This window comes from Seriola dumerili, unplaced genomic scaffold (genome assembly GCF_002260705.1).
Source record: "Seriola dumerili isolate Sdu_G_001 unplaced genomic scaffold, Sdu_1.0 BDQW01000242.1, whole genome shotgun sequence".
Classification (NCBI taxonomy): Eukaryota; Metazoa; Chordata; class Actinopteri; order Carangiformes; family Carangidae; genus Seriola; species Seriola dumerili.
Window position 1 is genome coordinate 740,736 of NW_019174497.1, and position 22,442 is coordinate 763,177.

Sequence of the window (22,442 nt, forward strand, 5' to 3'; positions counted from 1 at the left end):
TGAAATATAAAAAAAATCTCATGTTTGAACAAAGGCAAATAAACATCAGTATTAGCATAATGTCTGGAAAAATCAATACCATCCTGTCATAAGCTGGGGGGACAGTCCAATCAAAACTGTTCTTGTTTTTCAACATTTGTATTGGAGACAGATCCTTCTTCACCTATTGATGTCTAGTATTTCTATTATTAAACTACAATGAGAACTAAGTCCTGAAAGTCACTTTCTCTCACCTTTTTATTTACTGCAATAAAATTTAAAATCATCAGCACATAGACACACAAGAACATTCTTTAAAAAAGTTTATTGGCTTTTAAAACCACTTTAAAAATCTCACCAGTGAGTACTTTCCATTGAAAAAAGAAACAACGCGTTTGCAATATTAACAAGCTACTGTACATTAAGCAGTACACCAGACAACACCACAGAGGAGGGTTTTTTTTTCTACTGGTAGAAATGGACAAGATAGTCAAACAGAGTTGGTTCTGGGTCAGTCAAAGGTAAAGAATCAGTCACTGCTTGATGGAGCTCCTGTACACATAAAGAGGTGCATTTCCTTCATTCAAATTCAAATATCAGTGCCTTATTGTTAAAAAAAAAAGAGAAAATGTTAAATTTCTTCACAAATGCATTTAGCAAAATAAGAATATGTAAAAACAGTCATCAACATAACATATAGAACAACATTAACTTAGTAAACGGCACAACAAAAGTAATGTAACTCATAAAACTAGCACTGCCAGTCTGGTTAACAGAACCTGCCCAAATCACAGAAGACAGTGGTTACCAAGAATACAAAGTACAACAGAAGTCATCACACATGCGTGCGTACAATCATTTATCAACATAATGAGCATGTAGGTTTTAAAAGGTTATTTAACTTTTTTTTCCCTCAATGCTTTATATTCTCATGTATGAGAATGAGTAAGAAATGTGTATCTCACTGAGATTAATGCACATTTTGCTACAAGACAATTAGTCATTTTCTGACAATTCAGTTAATTTCCTTACTCATTTTGTCATAAAAAAATTTTTTTCTTTTTTTTTTGCGGGCATCCATCATTACGTTTGTCCACAAAGATGTGGCAAAGCCATGTGTCATAAAAATTTAGTGCAATAATGTGAACCTCCAAAGTTTGTTGAAACATGAGTAATAGTTTTTTTTTTCCAGTGTCTGCTGAAAGGCTTCGAGCACAATGTCTGTCACAGAGATGTTTGCAACCAGCTAACAGTATCACAACTTTTTTTTTTCTCAATATACCATGCTATTGATCCTGCTCAAAGCACACATCACTTCTGCAACTGCAGAGACCTATTATCTTTGAATAGAAAAAAAATAAAAAATAAAATCAGCAAGCGAGACCAGACAGCATTACTTTTACGACACATTGAGCCAGAAATGTAACACACAACATACAGTATCTTGCCGACTATAGATCTGTTAAGCTTTTTTTTTCTTTTAAATGGCACATACTTAGCTAGAATAATGGCCATAATATAGTGTCTTGATACATCAAATCTCTATGTATCTATCCTATTTACAGATGGAGCTTAAACATGACTTATACAACATTGACAATAGCCAAAAACTCAAGCAAGCATCCTACTGTATCACATAGCCTACCTGGCTAGCAGTGATGGTTTCAACATGCTTTCAGGTCCATGGTTACCTATAAAACATAGGACAGTGACCATTTCACAAATTTACATACTGTACATAAGATTTATGCAACTTAATCCTTTTCCTCAAATGCAATAAAACTCTTTTTATATCTCCGAGGCTGCCCGTTTCCCGTTGTTGTTAATGTTTACAAGGAGTGTCTCTAAGTGTAATAATCTCTTATGTTATTCAAACAGATCATCTTTGGTATGGAAATAAGGCTGGATCTCAGCAAACATAATAATTTCTTTTCCTCTTGATCTCAAGATGACATCAAAACATACATGTCAGCCTTTAGCCTTTTATGTAAGTAAGCCTTCTCCATACCATTAATATTCTTATCCAAGCTGGGAGTATAGCATGCCAAAAAAATCTCATGACTGAAAGTGTGCCTGCCATGGTTTTCATGAAATGACAGCATATCAGATTCCTCGAAATCCATTTCTGATAAGGGCACACACAGTGTAGTCGTTAGCCTATACAATACGTGTCTATATTGTAACACTGCAAAACAAAAACGGAACAAGAAATAGTACTGAAAATATCACAGTAACAGCTGCCTTGATATGATGAAGCTCTGGATGGTTCTGAAGATATCTTAACATTATACTATATACAGTCTCTCTAAAGATGGCGTAAGGCCTTGGACTTTGGGAATAAGGCAGCCAGTTGTTGATTCCTTTCAATGTGTAGTCCGCAAAGAGGCCTGAATTCCCATCTTCTCCCTACTGATTCATCTACTCCCTTTATAAGATATTAAACAGTACAAGAAGTATAGGCTTTAAGAAAATTTCACTCTTGGACAATGCTCAGATGTGAATCAGTTTTCCACTGATTTGGTATATGATAAAGTATAAAGATTATGTCATAAATTCAGCACCTGGCAGCACAAGATGCTACCCTTTTTAATATTCAGATATGGCAGGCAAATGTACTACAACTATTATGTGCATATACTACAATCCCAATATTGTCTCCATTTGGTTGAACTTGAACTGCACACACTGAAAATAGTATACAACAGCGTACGTTTTTTTTTTTTTTTTTGGTGAAGTCTTTTGTGCCAAATTTCCTACCCATCTCACTTTCATGAAGTGATCATTAAATATAAATATTGCATTATTGATTGGTTATGACATGGAAGATTATGTTTCTCTTAATGTTCATACCATACAAATCTGCTCTTGTAAGTGCATGCTGCCAGACCTTTTACTAGAAATGCTTACATTTCTGTTTTCAGATGAGGGAGAAAAGTGGTTAAGTACTGAAACTCTGGGTGACAAATGAAAGAGGAGAGAAGTAACGAAACGTCAGTAGGAGAGATTTTCTGGTAAGCCTGGCACTTTTAACAGAACGAATGGCAAAGTCCAGACAAATCCCAACAAACTATAGTTTAAAAACAGATATACTACATACCCACCAAACAAACAACAGAGAACAGAAATCATACAGAGTAAAAGATAACATTAGCCCAGCATCTCTACTGTAGTAGGCTGGTCTTTGCTTTCTAGCCAGTCAAAACCAGAGTTCACAGTATCACTGCATATCTGCTGAAAAAGCGGGTCGTTCTTCAGTTCTTCCAGTGTTGAATCTTCATATTGTTCCTGCTGTTGATTTGGGTCAAACAGCAGGTTGGTGTCCAATGTGTTAAGGTCAGTGATGCTACTGGACAGATCTGAGGTCAGTCTGATGTCGTTTGAGAAGTCAGATGCCACGGCGTTGAGCTCCGAAGCTACCTGACCCACCAACTGGGAACTGGGGTTGAGACCATCATCCCCCAACAAGTCCTTGACAGTGTTGTTGAAATCCAGCTGCTGTTGCTCGTCCTCCACCTCCTGCTGCTGTGTGCTCTGGAGGAGGAGCTGTGGTTGTGTCTGAACAGGATTCTCCTGGAGCTGCTGCTGCTGCTGCTGCTGCTGCTGCTGCTGCTGTTGGTCTTGCTCACCAGGACCGGCTTGTGCTTGGCTGTCCCCAGTAGAGAAACTCACCTGTTCTCCACTGCCAGTGGTGAGGTAGCCATGCTGCTGGAGCTCAAAGGCAGCAGGGCTGGGGCTGACAGGCAGCTGAGTCTGGTGAGCGGTTCCTCCAGCGAAGCCAGGAGTGGTCTCCAGGATCTGGGTGAGGTTCATACGGGCCGTGTAGTTAGAGGGGAGGTTGTTTATGCCCAGGCCACGGACAGAATCATCTCCATCAGCTTCCATCTTGCTGAGAAGGACATTAGTGATTTTGGCGGTGTTACTCTGACCCTGCACAGGCAGCATCTCACTCTGCATCATGATGTTCAGAGGGACAGACTGGCTACGCTGGGCCATGCTGTGGACAGAGCTGACTGTCTGGCTGTTGGACAGGATGCTGAGCACCTCTGAGGTGATGGGTGAGTTAAAGGGTGAAACCACGGCACGGGTGGTGGTGGTGGTGTTCGTGGTGGTGGTTGGAGGACCGGTGTTGCCGCTGAAGTTCCTCTGGCGCACTGCAGGGCTAACGCTGCGGCAACGGAAAGTAATGGACGCAGATGAGGTGGATGCTTTGTTATCTAATGGTGCAGGCACAGCAAAACTCTCCTGTTTAGTGGGAGTAGTTACACCTGTTACCAGCTGCTGCTGCTGCTGCTGCTGCGGTGTTTGTTGCTGCTGCTGCTGCTGCTGTTGCTGCACTGGGGAAATGGGAGTCAAACGGCCAAAGTGAGCAGCATCCTGTCTCGACTGGGCTTGAAATGACTGGCCAGGAATTGCAAAAGCATGTGGCTTGCGAAACTGGTCATCTACCAGGTCTTGGTAGCTGGGCAAAATACCAATACTATGGTTGGACAAAGGGCCTCCAGAGTTGCTGTTATAGCGGTTGTTGATCCACTCCAGTTTGGCCTTGTCGGGGTGTGTTGCCATGGGCCTCTGCATGGGCTTAACAGGGCTGCTGGACACAATACTGGCGTCATGATAACCTGTGATACTCGAGTTTATGGGAGTGAAAGCAAAAGGGTTCCTGCACTCTACCGGGCTCGGGGGGACGCTGCTGCTGCAGTTGGACAGTGGTGTGCTGATGGGGGTGTGGCGACCCATGGCTCCATCCACAGGGGTGATGGGAGCCATGCGGGAGCAGGGGCTCTCTCTCGTCAGGCTGTGCCCCATTGTCATTTCAGAAGTGGGGGTCGGTGTCGGTGTCGGTGTCGGAGTCGGAGTGGGCGTTTGGACGGGAGTGGTGCTGCTGTGGGCAGAGTGGTAGAAGGTAGTGCTGGCCTGGTGAGCGTTTAGGATAGAGCCTTGGTTGCTGGCGGACTGGCCTTGTAGAGACACGTCAACACAGCTACCAAACAGACCCTTCAGCTTCATCTGCTCCTCCATTTGGACTAGCTCCTCCACGATGCTGTCCTGGGTCATGTCGTCATCATTGAACGGGAAGTAGTCCATGTTGGGCTGAGAACCTGCAAAGTCAACCATCTCCTGTGTGAGGGTGAGCTGGCCTGAGGCCTCAGGGGGTGGAGCTATAATGGAGAGTTGGTCAGTAGGGGCTTGTTTGTGTTCTGCTGGTATCTGCTGAGCAAACGCCTGCTTTCGAAGCTCATCAAGCTGTCCCTCCTCCCATATTGTGCTCTTTAAGTCACTCATCACAGAGGCTTCGTGTGCTCCTGAGTTGGCTGGTATGGCACGAGGGTCCCCGGTAATCTGCTGCAACAATGCCTGATCAGACGGGTTGTTTCCAGCCGCTCCAGTGCTGGTGTCAGTGCTGAGAGAATGGTCTTCGTGTTTCACCACCAAGGCCTGGGGTTTGACAACAGTCTGGGAGCCCTCAGTGTGTGTGATGGGCGAGTCGGAGAGTGCGAGGATCTGTGTGGGTCCTATGGGTGTGTGTTTCACAGTCACTTTGCAGGGGGCACTCTCTGGTCTGGCAGGGGTTCCCGGTCGGGGGATCCTCTTCACTGCAGCACTGATTCCAGGTTTTGGATTGTCAACTACAGCCAGTGGCTGCTGGGAGATAAACACCCTCTTCACAGGAATCACGTGAGACTCCCCACCTGGGCCTGTGCGCTTCCTGGGGCTCTTGGCATCTGAGCAGGGATCCTTCGACGTTGGGGTAACAGCGGATGAGCCATTGGATGACGTGTTGCCATTGGAGTTGTGATTATCAACAGTCAAGTACAAAGTACTGTCATGGCAGTTACTGTTATTGCTGTCCTGAGTCCCAGCTACAGCTACCGACGTGGGAGGGGATGTGGGGTCACTTTTTATCCTTACCCCTTTATCTGGTCCCGGTGAACACTTAACCAGGAAGCTTGGCTCACTGGCAGCCCTGAACTTAGCCACTCTCTCCTCTTTGACCCCAAGAACAGTTTTCTCTGTGCCAGAGGTGGGGTTATTGTCACTCCCAGCTTCAGACACCACTTTGATGTCAGTGGAGAGGGTGAGGGTGGAGGCTGGAGCACTGGGTCTGATTGCAGGAGACTGAGGCGCAGCCGAGCTCCCACCATGCGATTGTTGGGAATCATCCAAAGCAGCCGTGGTACTCACACCGGCCGAGGCAGGACGCACAGTTGTGCTGCTGCTGCTGGGAGCCAGAGCGATCGCCGTCATCTTCACCACATTGACTGAGCTCACGTGGGAAGTGGGCATCACAGTTTTTATGGGGCTGTTGGTGATGAGCAGGGTGGGCGGTGAGCGCAGCGTGATGGCACTGGTGGCAGAGGGCTTGGGCAGGATTTGAGCGTATCTTGTACCGTGTCGTGCCAGGCGGTCACCCACAGGACTAGCTGAGATATTCTGGGGAGTTTTGGGGGACTGCTTCAGAGACTGAGTGACCACTTGGAAATTCACAGGCAACACTTTCCCCTCTGCTGTCCCTACAGGGCTGGGCGAGGTCATCAACTGCCTGCTTCTCTGTACCTGCGGGAAAAACATACAATTACATTTAGGCGTATTTATCAATAACAAATCTGACCATAAATAGCGGGAAAAATTCAGCCACATACCGTAACTGGGCTGGGGACAGCTGCTACTACGATGCCTATGGTGGGCTGAGGGGAAAGAAGAGCAGGGCTGCCACAGGGGATGGTGGGGCCGGGGGTACTGGCCTCCGCTCTCTTGACCTGGGTCTCGCTGGGCAGGGGTGAGTGGAGCTTCTGCTCCTGTTGCTTCTTCTGGATCTTTCGCTGCAGTTGCTGCTTTGCATCAACAGAGGGCGAGGGCAGGGTCTTCACCTGGGGCTGGAAAGAGTTTGCCTCAGCGGTGGGCACAAACGCAGAGGCAGGAGTTGGCGTCTTCATTCCTGTCAAAAGAAGACAGAGTCAAAGAATTATGATTGGCAGAGTACATATACTCTAAGCACAGAAAATGTCATGAACAGGGTTATCAATATTTCAATCTTGCAACAAGCTTTAAATCGAAAACCCTGATCCATAATATTGGAAATATTGTTACTCTTAACCCACATTGCCTGATATCACCATTTATTTAAACTCCATTCTAATTTGCCAGCAAGCCGCTGAGCTGTTATACAAGATGGATTTCATCTTTTGTTTTTTACTGCTCATAACAATGTTTTGTTTAGCAGGAGTGAGCTATGTAATTATTATTCTTCACTGATGGACAATTTCAAATTTCGACTACAGTCTCACTCGATGTGTACGTGATGACAAAATGATGACATGACTTGCTGATGATGCTCCTTTTGAAGAAGCGTATTAGAATTGTTCCTTTTGATTTTAGGCTAGTTTGAATTAGCGTCAAGCTGAGATCCGACTGTTGACAAAACGTTCGGCTCCATTTTCACGTTTTACTTAAGTGTGTTAATGAATTTTCCAAGAATTCATCATTTATTTTTAACAGCTTTCACGTTGACAAAACGCATAGACAGGCGAGGTGCAGACGTGTGGAAGCAGAGACGGATGAATGAAAACCAGGTCGAGCTGAAGGAGGATTTAGCTGTGAAGATCACACTAGGAAAACACTTGTAAACCCTTGAAGGTGTAAAAGTGTAACACATGGTGTCCAGTGATGATCATCAGGAGGCAAAATAATCACAAAGGAAAACAATAAATGATATTTTTGAAAGGCACTGCCCCTCGTCAAATAACACATCGACATGCCGCACACAGACAACGCACAACAACACACGACAACAGACCAGCGGACGTCTTTACCTGTGGGTGTTCCGGTCATAACAGTGAGTGCAGCCATGGACTTCGTGCCAATGTAGTGGCTATTGAGCAAGAAGCGGGCCAGGTCCTCCACGTTGTCAAACTGACGGCTCAGGACCTTTTGCGCCCACTCACACACCAGTCCACAGGCCGCAGATCTCATTTCATCTTCAGCGCTTGGCGACTGGCCCGTCGACTCCATCAGCTCACACTGCAGTCGGACAGAGCAGAGCAGCGGGTGGATGAGCATCGGCCTAGTTTGAAAGTTTCACCAGATATTTATTTTAAGTTGAAAAAGTTTTTATAATGTAACTTACCCCATCACCAGATTTCTGCAGATCCAGGTTGGGTAAAGACGGCATGTGAACAAAAGCTTTCTTCCTTAACCCGCTATAACAGTATGTGAGACGGAGTTAAGGTTTCTAAAACATTTTCTGAAACTGTGTCTAATGTATCGTCTCTGCTAATGTGAGTCTCTGCATCAACAGAGAAGTTGTTCTGAAAATCTGCCAGACATCATAAAAACATCAGCCTCTCAGCTCTGTGACGAGGATCTCCTGCTACAGACCTTTTAAATACACCAGCAAAATTGGCAGCAGCCTTTTGGCAGTGGTGGTTCACAGTTTTTTTTTTTAAAGTAACCACAGAACAATGTGCTTAGCGCATAAATCCCCTTATTTTAGGAAGTTTGATTTTTCAGTGGCGCCTTGTTGACACCATGCGCCCCTTCTTGTGCATTATCGATACTGTCTACAGTTTAAACAGCATTTTCCTTTGGTCTTGACAAAGTCAGAACAGATTATCCACCGTGCATATTCACGCATTTACACCATGAGCAACACAGCCAATAAATCACCAGGCCATAATTAGTCATAAAGTGTAGAGCTGCACGACCACTTACACTCAGCAGAAAGTCTATGAGCTTTCTGGTGAAGGAAAACTGTCAACAGCTGAACTTTATAATCAGCGGCTTTCTGATTTCATTTTATGAACCTGACAAAATGAGCCAAGAGTTTCTACTTTAAAATAATAATAGTATGTTAACATGATGATAAACTTACTATATTCTGCTAATGGTTGTGTCCGGTGTGTCCATTTTGAGTTTTTATGTTTATAGAACATGTCATGAATTTGGATGGCTGGTCTTGTTCAAATGGTTAGAAAAAAACTGAAAAGTGACACATATTTACAGAAGCGAAAAGCAACGATCTGCCTGATCAAATCTGAAGGAGAGCACTGGCAACAAAAAGCATCAACCAAACTTGCACACAGACGAAAAAAAAAAAAAAAAAAACACAGCTTCCTCTGAATTCAAGGATATTTGGATTTGCCCCTCATGCCCAGTCGACGTGCCTTCATGTTAGGAAAGACATTCTTCATGATCTTTCCAAAGTCTGCTGCACTCAGTGGATTGTAGCCGAGATTGTCACAATAGCTCCTGTAAGAGAAGAGGATCCACCGTCAGGTTAAAAGGTAACACATACACTGGCCTCCCCTTCTGTCCCCTTCACCTCCCCTGACCCCACAGTGAAGGTCACACACTCACTTGTATTCATCATACACCTCTTGCTTTGGGAGGGAAGTCTCTGGGTGCTCTTCTAGGTGATTCCGTATCCAGTTGAATGCATACATCTGTTGAGTACGGCTTGATGACATGGAACTCTGATCACTAAAATTGGTGCATAAGAGAGACAGATCTGGTGAGGCAGTGTCTTTGACTTGTATGCATCATTTCTTGTTAATACAGAAACTTCAATACCATAATCCAGGAGTGGAGGACCCCCTCTCATTCTCAGTCCAAATGGGCAGAATTTGGGGGTTGGGGTGATGAATAGATATGGGGAAACAAATGAAACACAGACAGCTAGGTATAGCAAAAATCTACATATATCAGCGGTTTGCGTCATCATGATAATCAATCATACAGCTGAAAAATGAGTGTTAATTTCGTACGAAGAAAAAAAAATAAAAATACACCAGTGACCAACAACCCCCCAAAAAATGTCACAAAGCAAAAAAAGGAAAGAAAAAAAAAAAAAATCAATCTCATTTCTAGGAGCTATCAGCCTAAACTGTGTCTGTGTAGTAGCCAGTGGATAGAGACTTGAAATTTTGACAAGCAATGAGACAACAGCACCAATAATGTAATGAGAGCCACAACAAAGCAGCCATGTGTGTGTGAGACAAAAAAAGAAAAAAAAGGCCAAAGAGCAAAGTGGAAAACTTGAGTAAAGTGTGTGTCTGTGACTGTGACATACCTTTTATCATTGCCACTGCTGGGACCAGAAGGCAACTTAAGGTAGAGGTAGAGTTTTTCGATGTCTGTAAACTTCTCAACATCTTGCTGTAAAAATAAAAATATCACAAAAGGAAACCATTCAAAAGATTATTCACATAAAAAGTAAGTAAATCACGTGTTGACTGGAAGAGAATCTATAAATGTGTGTTTCTAAGTATTAACTAGAGAATGAAGTCAGAAGGTGGCAATGATCAAAAGAATCCAGATCTTATTTCAAGGCCTGATGTTAGGTCTTTGCAAATGGGCTGGCAGCGGTCACAGAGGTTTCACTACACAGAAAATTTAAACTATCTGCTTCAAAATTAAGCGCAGATTTCAAACACACCACAGAGGCATGACGGCCGCACACAGTGTCCTTACTATTGATTCCACCCCATCTGCTTGTCACTTGGCGTCTAAGAATGGCTTCATCTTACCTGTTCCTTTTCTATTTGTCTCTTTGTTGCTAGGGGAACCAATACTTGAATGAATGAGGTGAGAGCTGTCAGCCAATGAGCAGTGAATGAAAATGCTATTTACTACGCTCCATCCCTACAAGCAGAAAGTGAATTAGCCGAGTGCTTCTCTGCTCACACCGTGGTTGATGCTTTAATTCTCTTCTTTTGGACCTTTACGCTTCTTTACATTTCTGTTTTTGTTTTCTTGGATTTTCCAAGATGGGGCCTATAGGCCTACCGTTGGCATGTATGCCGGTAACCCCTGGCAACCTCAGATGTTTGATTTCATCTGCATAGTTAGGTTTTAGTTTCATGTTTGAATGTCTCAGAACTGGAAAACTTCATGTCAAAATCTATAACATGAAGCACCACTATGCAAGCATCACCCTGCATTATTATTAATATTGTATCCTTAAATATGATATGAATTGTTGCTCAGCTTGGTTCATCCACACACAATCTCCTCATTTGGAAAATTTCATCCATACATGCAGGAAAAAGGGCTGACATGTGCAGGTTTTAAAAGTTGAACCCTTAAGAAGGATGGCATCAATTAATCAAGTTATTTTAATTTATTATTGGGGTTGGATGATACGATGTCATATAAAATCAACTGTCAGAGATTTTGCTATCGTGTTTATACCATGGTAATATCGACAAAAAATAGGATTTCAGCATTTTTGTGATGAAGTATCTTGATTTGTCGGGCGCTGAATTAGACAAACACAATCTAATCTGCTTATTTTATCTATAAATGGTTTCAATATCAGTATGTACATCAACATCATAATAAAAACTCAATCCAGTCGTGAGACACTGACACACAGAGGTGCAAAAGGTGGGTACTATATCTTGCAATGAAAATGGACTAAACCTGGCTGCTGAAATCTGCCAAACAACAGATACAGACTCTAACTGTCTGTTTTTTTTTTTTTTACTGCTGACATAAAAATAGACAAAAGCTTTATCATGCAGCTTTGATTGTTGCTGAATACAAGTGTGTGACACTTCAGCTCAGATGAATCCACAACAAAATGTGCATAAATAGATCAGTTTTTACTGACTTAAAAAAAAAATGTAATACACTGATATGCAACATATCTAAATAATTACACCTGAATTTACTCGCACACAGGCAGAGATGAATACCTCACACTTGTGTACATGTCATGTTCCTTTGTATATTTTGAAAAAATGGTTGAACATGTATTGAGAGGCCAGTGCTATATATTGTGCACCAATATAATGTACACTATAGTACATATTTTAATAAGATTGTCAACCTATGTCTTATTTTGTATCATTTCATTAGTCATTTGTGTACTGTAGCACAACTAAGTCACTTCATCAGGTTATAAGCATGAAACACACATTCATATATTCTTTTTTAAACAAAAGCTAAGCTGCACACCTGATCTTATGATCCACCAATCAACAGTTACATGTGTCTCTCTGATGATAAGGCGGTGGCAGTGTTGGGTAACAAATAAAGACTGTTCTAAAGTAGGACAGTTTGTTACGGATACTCACCAATATGCTGTCCACTTTTGATTGTACAGATTTACTGCAATGAGAAACAGAACAAGAGCCAGAAAGGTGAATGCTTTAGAATTGTTTGCGAATACATTGAAAATTAAAATCTCATTACATAACAATTCAGAGCCTTTATTCAGTACTTTGTTGAAGTCCCTTGAACAGTAATAACGCCTTCAAGTCTTTTTCCTGGCAGATCCTCTCAAGGTCTCTCCACAGATGTTCTATGGGATGGTTTTGGCTGGGCCATTCAAGGACATGCAGGGACTTATCCCAGAGCCTCTCCAGCACTGTGCTGGCTGTATGCTTCATATACTTAGTGTGCTTTATTGTAGAGATGTGTGTTAAGAAAGGTGGGACCTCATATACACTAAACCATACACTACACTAAACATCTGTGCTCAGTCAAGAGAATTTGCCACAGCTGGACTCCAGTCCGAGTCTGTAAAATGTCAGGCATTGCATTTTGGGATTGTTAGCAGTAAACAATTGACATGCCATGGACACTTTTTGACTTGTCATAGTAGGAAAAGCATGTGTAACTAATAACATTAATGACGACTTTGTTCTTTAAAAATGTCCCAGTAATACCAGGACCCTAAACTGAAGCAGCTAAATGGACTTCGGCCATCGTTCATTTAATTTTTATACCTGTGTTTTTCAGTGAGACTGTCAAAACGACTGCTGTGAAAAAGGCCTATTTTGGGATTTTCCAAGACCATAAATTTCACATTTTGAATCCTGAAACTCAAATAACAGTGGACAGTAGATACAGTGCACTATTTAATTAGTAGTGATTAACTAAAGTGATTTCAGACACAACCATTGACAGATCTCAAGAATAATCAAAGCAGGTGCATCAAAGGATGCAGCTGAATCCCATGGCACAGAGTCTGAATATTTATGTAAATGAGAGATTTTTTTTAAGCAAATCTACAAAAACCTATAAAAATATATTTCTACTGACACTGTGGATTATTCTGTGTAGAATTACTGTGTGCAAAAGGTGAAGGTGTCTGAATTCTCTCCAAAGCCACTGTACACTGTAACAGCTGGATTGATGTAGATGATAAAATACAAAGTTATGAAACTGATTTTAATCACAACTGACTGCATGGTGATGAGGAATCAAACTGAGACTGTGTGAAGATTTTTCAAAGCCAGAAATACAGAAATGTAAAAACTGAATTGGTATAAGAAGTTCTTGCATTCTGAAAATTATTATTATTATTATCATTATCATTATTATTATTATTTCCAGCTCTTCCATTAACAGCATTAAATCAGAGTGGAGCTGTGTCTGTGGAGCTGTCTGGTTTGACACCTGTCATCCTGAGCATCAGCACCACCGGTGGATTTGGTGTCATCTATAACATGGCCTCCCATGGCTCGATACTAATGATTAGAGCTACTACAGCTGTAAGTACTCCGACGTTAGCGTGTTATTACTGCACAAACAGGCAGCAGGCAGTGAAGCCCCGCTCACTGCTATCGTGTTTCGGGTAAATATCCACGGTTAGCACGGGAGCACTCGTGTTATTTTCAGCCGCTTTGTGCAGCTCACTGCCTCCCTGCCACTCCACAAGCTAGATACGCTAATTATGAGGCTACGGCTAGCGAAAAGGACAGTGTGGCTGCTCGAGGATCATTTCCATCCTTACCAAATTGAATTCTTTATTTTGAACTGTAACGCGTTAGCCTCGGGCCCCTGGAGTCCTGGCACCAGCGCTGGAAGAGAGCCTAATCCCGAGGCAGGCTTCTGACCAGGTTGTTGTTGATCATCAGCCATCGCGATGGAGGGGTGGTGGGGGAGCTTTAACAAGTAGGCCTCATCCCCGGCTGTGCACTGCACCGGACCCACCGCTGCTGGAGCGGCTCAGGCAGCTAGGACAGCCCGCTGAATCCACCACAGAGCATGGCTACAAACGCTGTGATCTGACCCTCGCAAAAACGCAAAACAAAATCAGAAAGAAAAAAACACCCGGGCGTACAAAAGGCATTTCGAGGAGGTCTCTCCGCTGCCGCAAATAGCACGCCTGCAGCAGCCAGCAGCAGCTACAGACGAGCCGTCCGCGTCAAGTTACGCACAGGCAGCAGAGGGGAGGCCGGAAGGACGGTGGGATTTCGCTGTCGAAATAAAAGCATTAAGTTTGTCGTGTCAAGAGGAGTTCATATAGCTGTGCTTAAACCAAAACTCACATGCCCATATTTAGAGTACTGTGCAAGAAATTTAGGATGTGTGAGGATGATTTTGAAAATAATGCCATGAATATATTTTATTCATCAATTAACTTCATAAAAAATGCAGTAAACAGACACAAATCTTAACCAAATCAATATTTGGGTTGAACACCCAGCACCGGTTCTCTCAGGTCACTATTCCTCTGTCTCAGTGTCTTCTGTATCTTCATGTGATCCCAGACTGACTCCATGATGTTGAGGTCAGGGCTCTGTGGGGGCCAGACCATCTGTTGCAGGAGTCCTGTGGTTCTTCATGACTCATCTAAAATACTCAAAACATTTGCACAGTGCTGTGCATTCAAAGAGTTTCTCTTTGCTGGAATGATTTCATACAGGCTGTTAAAATATGCCTTTCTAACATACTTCAAATCGATGTAATGAGGGACAAAATCCAAGGCCCTCATTCTGAACAAAAACATAGTATTATCTGAAGTTAATATGAGTCTTCAGCTGTCTGGATAAATCAAGTCAAGTGGGGATCTTTAAAGTTAATCTTTTTAGCGCAGAACACCCTCTTTTGTGTTTCCACACATAGTGTTTTCTTGGGGATAAAAACGACACAGTAAACTTTTGATTACAGCAAGCAAAACTGTTACAGTGTTCATATGAGCACCTGACTAATGTTTAAACGCAGACCTGAAAAATACAGAAAACCTATCCTTTATGAAATACAGAGTAATGCAGTGTTGGGTGTGCACCAGATCCAGATAAAACTCAGTGTACTTACAATTTTCTGGTACTTTTACTTTAATGGACTTTCTACATTTCAGAGTGAAATGTTGTACTTTTTCTCCACTACTTTTTTTCCTACCGATACAGGTACTAGATATTTTTATCGATAGATCTTTTTTGTCTTACATTATATTTAATTGAAATTACTTTACCGAGTATTGGTCAGATAAAACACGCGAGATGGACATTTTTCACAATGGCAGATTAGTGGACTGCTAAATAATCATTTGTAATCATAATCATAATCATAATCATCCTCCAACATACCCTGCTTTATCAAATGAAAATTGTGCATGTTAAACAGACTTTTAATTTAAAAATCCTGACCGGGATTTTAGTTTTTCGTTGTGTCTAATTTGACGCTGTCTGTGCGCTGTAGATCCGCTGTGAGCCGGAGGGGGCGCTGCTGCAGGAAGCTGGTTGAGCAGACAGTGACAATGACGGGTAAACAGCCGGGATGATATCACTTCACCATGTAAACCGGTCATTTACCAGCGCGTGTATTGATCTCGATATCTGCCGATATGTTCCTATCGAGCGATGATCTGATCAGACTCTCGCTGAGGAAATGCACAAACACCAAACTGGCTTCACAGACAGATTGTCTCAAGATTTCTCTGTGCTCATCACACAGCTCACTATTTTTTCCTTCGCCTGAAATGTGAGACACAGTTGGCGGAAAAAAATAACCTGCGAGGATGAACTGAATTGAGACAGTCTGTACCAGATATAAATATAGGCGTCACTTATGTCCCATCGGTAAACCAGCCATAAATGATACATATAATACTCACATGTGCTGTTAATTTGGTTATAATTACTGCTTTTAACCTATAATTAATTAGCAAGGATCTCTATATCCCCGTCATGAGAGAGTAAATGTGAAAATCTCGAATAATAAAGTCACCAGGTCAAGAAAAACAAGACCTAAATAAATTCTTTCATCATGACTTATTTTATGCTGCCATCTGTTGATGGAAACAGGCAATGTCACTTCACTGATCCACTCACACCATGGTCATGAAACATAATGCAAGACAGCAATAGACTGAGGCACACGTGGGAAAGGCATGTATGTACAAGTCACTGGTCTGACTTTGCAATAAGAATAACAGGAACATAAGGGAATAATAGAAATGTTGTTACTTGCTTCATGTTCTTCTGCGGGACTTCAAGTTACTCTGCTCCAGTTTTGTTTGAACATTATTGTTTATTTAATGTCTCTTATCACAGTATGTGACTGCTTTTCTGTTTGTCTTTCAGCCTTTTTTTAGCGCCCAGACTCTGATGATGGAGTCAGAGACCCAGGTTAGACATCAATTATACAAACTTAATATAGTCACCTCATGCCCAGTGGCATGATCTGCTTACACACCAAGAAGAAGCCATTTTTGGGACAATTTTTCCAATATTGGAGCCTCCTATATATTTTGGATAGATTTTTGTCAACACTGTTGTTTCACGGATTTGTCATGATGGCAGAAACTTCTCAGACACCAGTGCACCAATGGTAAATCCTTATATTTTTGAAGTATTGACAATAATTTGACCCTAGAAAAAATAAAAATAAAACAATCCATCATATTTGAAATTGATTGAAAGTGGAGTATGACCTCATTACTTTATTTTCATGTGAGATTTTTGCCCAACTGGCTGTGATTGTTACACTGGATTTATAAAACAAATATCAACTGTATTCCTGTACTCAGTATTTAAATGGCAGTTTTACATTTAGAAAGAAGGTGACGGTGTTGGATTAAGGAACATATGACTGGTGAAGCTAAAAATGTCACCCTGTTTATTTCTTATCATATTTCATCTGCATCATCATATTTGTTATGTTTTCTGTTTGGTGCAAATCAGTTTTTAAGCAAATTCATGATTCACAAAAAGGATACAAGAGTCCATTAAAGTGTAATGGGAGGAGTCTTGTAACTGGTTGTATAAAATATAGTCCTTTTGACTCTCCTATTATTTGGAAACATATGGCCTGTTAGTGTAGCAGCTAACTCAAACGTTATCCATAAGAACATATTGTACATTGCACAAATACACTTGCTGTCTACAACAGTACATCCTGGAGGCCAGGGAGCTCCTGCACCTTTGTTACAGCCGAGAGAAGGAATCCTGTTCTTGGGTTGTACATCAGTGCCAACACGATATCTGAGTAACGTCCTGAGGGAATTTCTTCAAGTTTGGCACAAACTGTCACTTGGACTCAAGGATGAAATGATTAGAGTTTGGTGGTCAAAGGTCAAAGGTCAGGGTCATGGTGACCTCACAAAACACCAGTTTGACCTTGTGAATGCAAAACTTCAGGAACTCCTCAAGGGAACTGCTTCAAATTTGGCACAAATGTGCATTTGGACTCGAGAATGAACTGATTAGATTTTAGTGAGCCATGGTCAAAGGTCAAGGTCACTGTGACCTCACAAAGCACGTTTTGGCATCTTGAATATGATATCTCAAGGCTGCCTTGAGCGAATTTCTTCAGATTTGGCTCAAACGCTCACTTAGGCTCAAGGATGAACTGATTAGATTTTGGTGGTCAACATGTTTTGGGGCATAACTCACAAATTCAAACACTAATTAGGACACAATTTAACATAAATGTCTAAATCGATTAAAAATCTTGTAGTTGAGACAGAAAAAGATCAGGGGAGTATATTAGTGTGTTTTTTATTTGTATTGTGGTCATGCATTGGGGGAGAAAGTGTGTGACAAGAAACATACATGATTTACATTTTGGTTTAATTCTTTAAATCTGAATGCCATAAATATTTGAACCTACTTTTTTTTCCCTCAGAAATTGTATGAAAACTTACACTGAAAAATTACCCTGGAATGCCAGTGCTAGCTGCTTTGCAAAAAGTTAAATCACGTAAATATTTCAGCTACATGCGATTGTATAAATCATAGATGAAGCTGTAGTAGTTTGGGGGGGGGGGCATAAACAAATAAGGAGAGATGATGTGCAGAATAGAGCTGCAAGCTGTTTCCTAGAGAGCACATAATAGACATAAATCTTGCCAGTAGTGGACATACGATGGGGGAGCCATGTGAGATGAGGCATGGAGTAGCTATGGAGAAGATCATAAATATTACATATCTTATGTATGATATATTTGATACACGACACCTCATTTGTTGCTGTAGAAGTGATGTCTTGTAGGTGAGCTTTGTACCCTCTGGTATATGAAATTCAAATCAAACATTCATTTATCTCACTAAAAGCCAATAAGGCAGGAATGGGGACATTCATTTAGTCTGTTCAGCCCTTGTTTTTAGATCTTTTTTAAACATTAAAACTATAAACTGAAGTAAAACTGAAGACCAGAGATGTAAAGTTGCAGGATTATGTCATTCATTTAGTTGTTTTGTGTGAAGGTGGCCGAAACTGTGACACATCTTCTCATACACTCGACAGGCAAATGTTTTAATTATGATCAGATGACCAACAACTTATTTTTGTAGCTGTTGTGATTTGATGAAATAGATATCTGCTTCAACGTTTAGATATTCCTGACAGTTTCTCCTTCTTTCCTCAACGTATCACACACATCCATCAAACCCTGTCATTTGCCGACTTGTTAACAACACCGGAGGTGTGGAACGGTGACACTTCATCTAAATCTCAAGAAAATGTTGTTTCCTTGTTAGTCATTGTTTTCTCACTCTATTTTTGACCTTGGGTTGCTGGCTATTCTGGACTGATTTATTTTACTGTCAATCTTCTGTCACTTCTGATTTGGGTTGGAAGGTCTCATCTCAGCAGTCTTTGCCCTTGCTCATTCCTCCAAATGTTAAGATTTACACTCCTCCTATGGTGGCTGCCATTTTTGTGGTCATATCATACCACACTCACACCTTACAATATCTCATCAGTGTGGTCTGCGTAGCTCTGAGACACACGTCGGCCTGTTGCTTCATTTTTACACAAAATGTTACTTTTAAGAGGACGTATGTCACATTGTGCTGTGATTGTCAAACACATGCAATTTTACATATTTTAAATTTACAAACACAAATCATTTTAAAGGGATGTTCGTCCGAATATTTAAATCTATTTGAAAAATAGACACGTTACAATAAAGAGAAATTATAACAACAAAGCTGACAAGGACCATCAGTCACAGCCAAATTTTATTTAAATAGAAACCAATTAAAGCTGATAATCTGAACATTTTGTCATATACTGTAGTCTAAAATATAGATCACTTAATGCCACACTTAAAACACATTTATTTCTCTAAACAGCACTTATTTTGTTTCTTGTAGAGTTTTGACTTCATGACATGCTCCATGAATATTGACCAAGTTACACATTAGACTGACAGTGACCTAAAGCCACTTGTGTTCTCCTCGTAAGTGCTGGTGAATGTGGGACAGCGAGGTCACTGTGGTGCAGAGGTCGGTGAGTCTGGCTCTCACGTGCACCGTGCAGCCACAGCCGATCCAATCCTCTTACACCCCCCTCTTCTTCCAGCACTCAGGCCAGACTATAAGATCAGCTCACTGTGTCCAGGTTTTATCCTGAAGTAGAAGATCCTCAGCACAGAGTCACGCCAGCAGGTATCAAACACCACAGCCAACCCACTTACCTCTGGACACGTAGAGTGGGCCTGTTTGCTTTTGAGATGCGTTCACTGACATGTCCTCAATAGAATATTCCAAATTAAACATTTCTAAACACATTTTTTCCAGGTTTGGTAGGAAATATTGTAGGTCAGTTGTGTTGACCTGATATAATCTCATTACAGTGACATCATGTGGTTAATGAACAGCAGAAACCAAGTTAGATTTATCTGTCTGATAAAGCCAGCATTATGTTGACGGTAAACCACGTTTTATTAGAGTACGCAATCCAAGAAATCTGTTGACCGTTGAAATGACAGAAAATAATTTGGCAACTATGTTGATAATCTATTGATATTTACCAATCATTTTTCAAACAAAAATGCCAACCATAATATGAGGATTCACTCCTTTTTCTTCAAATTTGATGGTTTGTTTTTGTTTTTTAGGCAGAGCAAGTCATTTGAATACATCACCCTGAGCTATGGGAAATTAGCCTATAATTAGCCTGAATTGATTTTTTTCATTACTGTCTGACATTTTATAAACAAAACAATTATTCAAGAAAATAATCACCAGATTAATCAATAATAAAAATACAAATGTTTCTATAAAAGCTAAACCTGACTATTAGGATGGGGTCACGTAACCCTGTTAGAGTCAAGGGTCCACAGTGTGTCTGCATTAAAGAAGTCATTTTAGTCATTTTAACCCCAAAATACTGTTATCGGATCTCCTAAAATAACACATTTGTCTGCCTTTACCTTTGGTTTATCAGTTTAGTACCAGGGTGAAATATGGGAGTCCCTGGATTTGACGTCACTTACACAACCTGTCCCAGACCAGGCTGTTATTGCAGATTTTATACAGTGTTTTTTTCCTCCTTTTTCTTGGCGTCCTGTGGAAGAGCGGATGGGAAATTCTGATGTCATCAACCTTGGCACAGCGGGACAGAGGAGCATGCAGACCCTCAGGGTGCCACGATTGGTGCCCATGTATTTGTGCCCCGTAGATGGTGAAATAGATGGTGTGGTGCTGCCCGCCTGTGCTGCACCTGCGTCCCAGCATGCTGATTGATCAGTTTGGTCATGTGGAATGTCACCATCTGCTCCCCAGTCCCACTCACCCCTTCTTGTGTGAATGCCAATCACTGGCAGGAAGATAGTTATTTAAGCCATGTCAAATCAGGCGCATGACGATGAGGAATATGCCAACAACACTTGAAATGTGTGTTGAAGGCATAGTATGCACAACAGCATATCGTACACTAAAAGGACAACCATGACTTCAGACTGCAAAGAGGTTGTGCGTTTGTTCTTACCGGTTGGCCATATCAATAAAGATTTTTTTTCCTCTGCAGAGTATAATCAGATTTTGTGCACCTCACAAAATTATATCCTGCAAAAATTGAATTTGATAACCGAGGACTGCAATGATGGCATGATTAGGTGAATGTGTTTTTATTTATTTGCATATAAAAGTCTTCATTTTATTTTCAGCGTGGTTCCTTATTTATTTCTCCTCCAACCCCTTCAGTTGCTCTTTTTTGGCCTCTTAATGGCCAACAGCGTATCAGGGGGCCATCAGGAGTGACATTCTTCATTGTAGAGCGCCATAACCAATGACATTTCAACCATGGGAAAATAAAGATATGCAAATTTGAACTCATTAACATTTGCATTACCTGTTTGAATAATCGCACTCCTGACAAGACTGCAATTAACTAAGATTGATGCAAAGTTCAGGGTTAGGGGACTGTATATATTTGCTCTTGGATCATTTACTCAAGATATGTGCGTGTGTTATTCACGCTTAGTGTCTCAGATAGGAAAACTGATCTCTGTCAGCAGAAAAGGTCATTCAGTAGCCGCTGGTGTTCCTCGATCATTTGTACATAAAAAAAAAAAAAAAAAAAAAAAAAAAAAAAAAGCATGTATATTCCAAATTTTGTTTTTATTTTCTTACACCTGCATAGAGATGATTTCCTCTTGATAACCCAAAGTTTAACCTAATGAAAAAAAAAAATCATGGGACATATGCTGTTCCTAAAAAGAAGGAATGGTCTACAAACGATTGCTCTGATGAAGATGAAGAGACTGACCTCCTAACCCAGTTAACACTAGCGTGGATAGTCAGGATTAGACTTTGACTCGAAGGAAGCTGTGCGGACTGCACAACTCACCTTCACATGGACTGAAACCAGTCGACAGTAGTTTGTTTTTCTGGTTTCAGATCAGTTTATCTCCTACCTATGGTCATGCTTGTTCAATAACAGTTTTCTAATTATTTAGTGATGGATAGTTTGCCCAAAACTATCAGTTCTTTAAATATAAAAAGTATTGTTAAACATATATACATATATTTATAAAAGTTTGTTTAAACTGCACCAACTGTGCGTTAAAAGTCACACAGAAACGTTTTCTTAAAGACTTAAATAGAAATAGATGCTATGGAGAGATTCCAGAGAACCGTTAGTTTGGCAACAGTACACCCAGTCCCCTGTGGCTTCAGTGTAAACACTGGAGGGTTAGTAAGACAATGTGTTTAAGATAAACACTTTGCTCCGTCTCAGTGGGAATTATTTGATTGGATTCTTGCGAGGTCTCTCTAGGACAAAATGCCTTGCCAGGACAGTGTGCCACTCTGCAAGTCTGCATCATGCCAACTGCAGTGTTTTTTTTTTTTCCTTCTATTTATGTAACGCACAGAGTATGGTGCACAGATACTGCAGGTCAACTCCTTGTACTGTTTATATGCCCTCTGTTCTGGCTGATAAAGTATTTCAATGAGAGCAGCTGACTTTCCTTGAAGAGAGTTTCTGAAGATCTCACTCAGAAA

At 41.3% G+C, this 22,442-nt stretch overlaps 1 protein-coding gene across 2 annotated transcripts; it reads right to left on the reverse strand.

Moving 5' to 3' along the window:
• Window positions 1-285: 285 nt before the first annotated feature.
• LOC111229610 (DNA-binding protein RFX7-like) lies at window positions 286-14,114 on the reverse strand. Of its 2 annotated transcripts, XM_022756004.1 has the most exons (10): window positions 13,718-14,114; window positions 12,054-12,087; window positions 10,046-10,131; window positions 9,547-9,585; window positions 9,334-9,456; window positions 9,109-9,225; window positions 8,105-8,189; window positions 7,791-7,998; window positions 6,621-6,916; window positions 286-6,534 (listed from the first exon to the last, which is right to left on the reverse strand). In XM_022756004.1, the coding sequence occupies exons 1-10, from the start codon at window positions 13,843-13,845 to the stop codon at window positions 3,127-3,129; spliced, it is 4,524 nt and encodes a 1,507-aa protein (XP_022611725.1). In that variant the 5' UTR covers window positions 13,846-14,114; the 3' UTR covers window positions 286-3,126. The 2 variants fall into 2 exon arrangements, with proteins under 2 accessions (XP_022611725.1, XP_022611726.1); XM_022756005.1 differs by lacking the exon at window positions 9,547-9,585.
• Window positions 14,115-22,442: the final 8,328 nt, after the last annotated feature.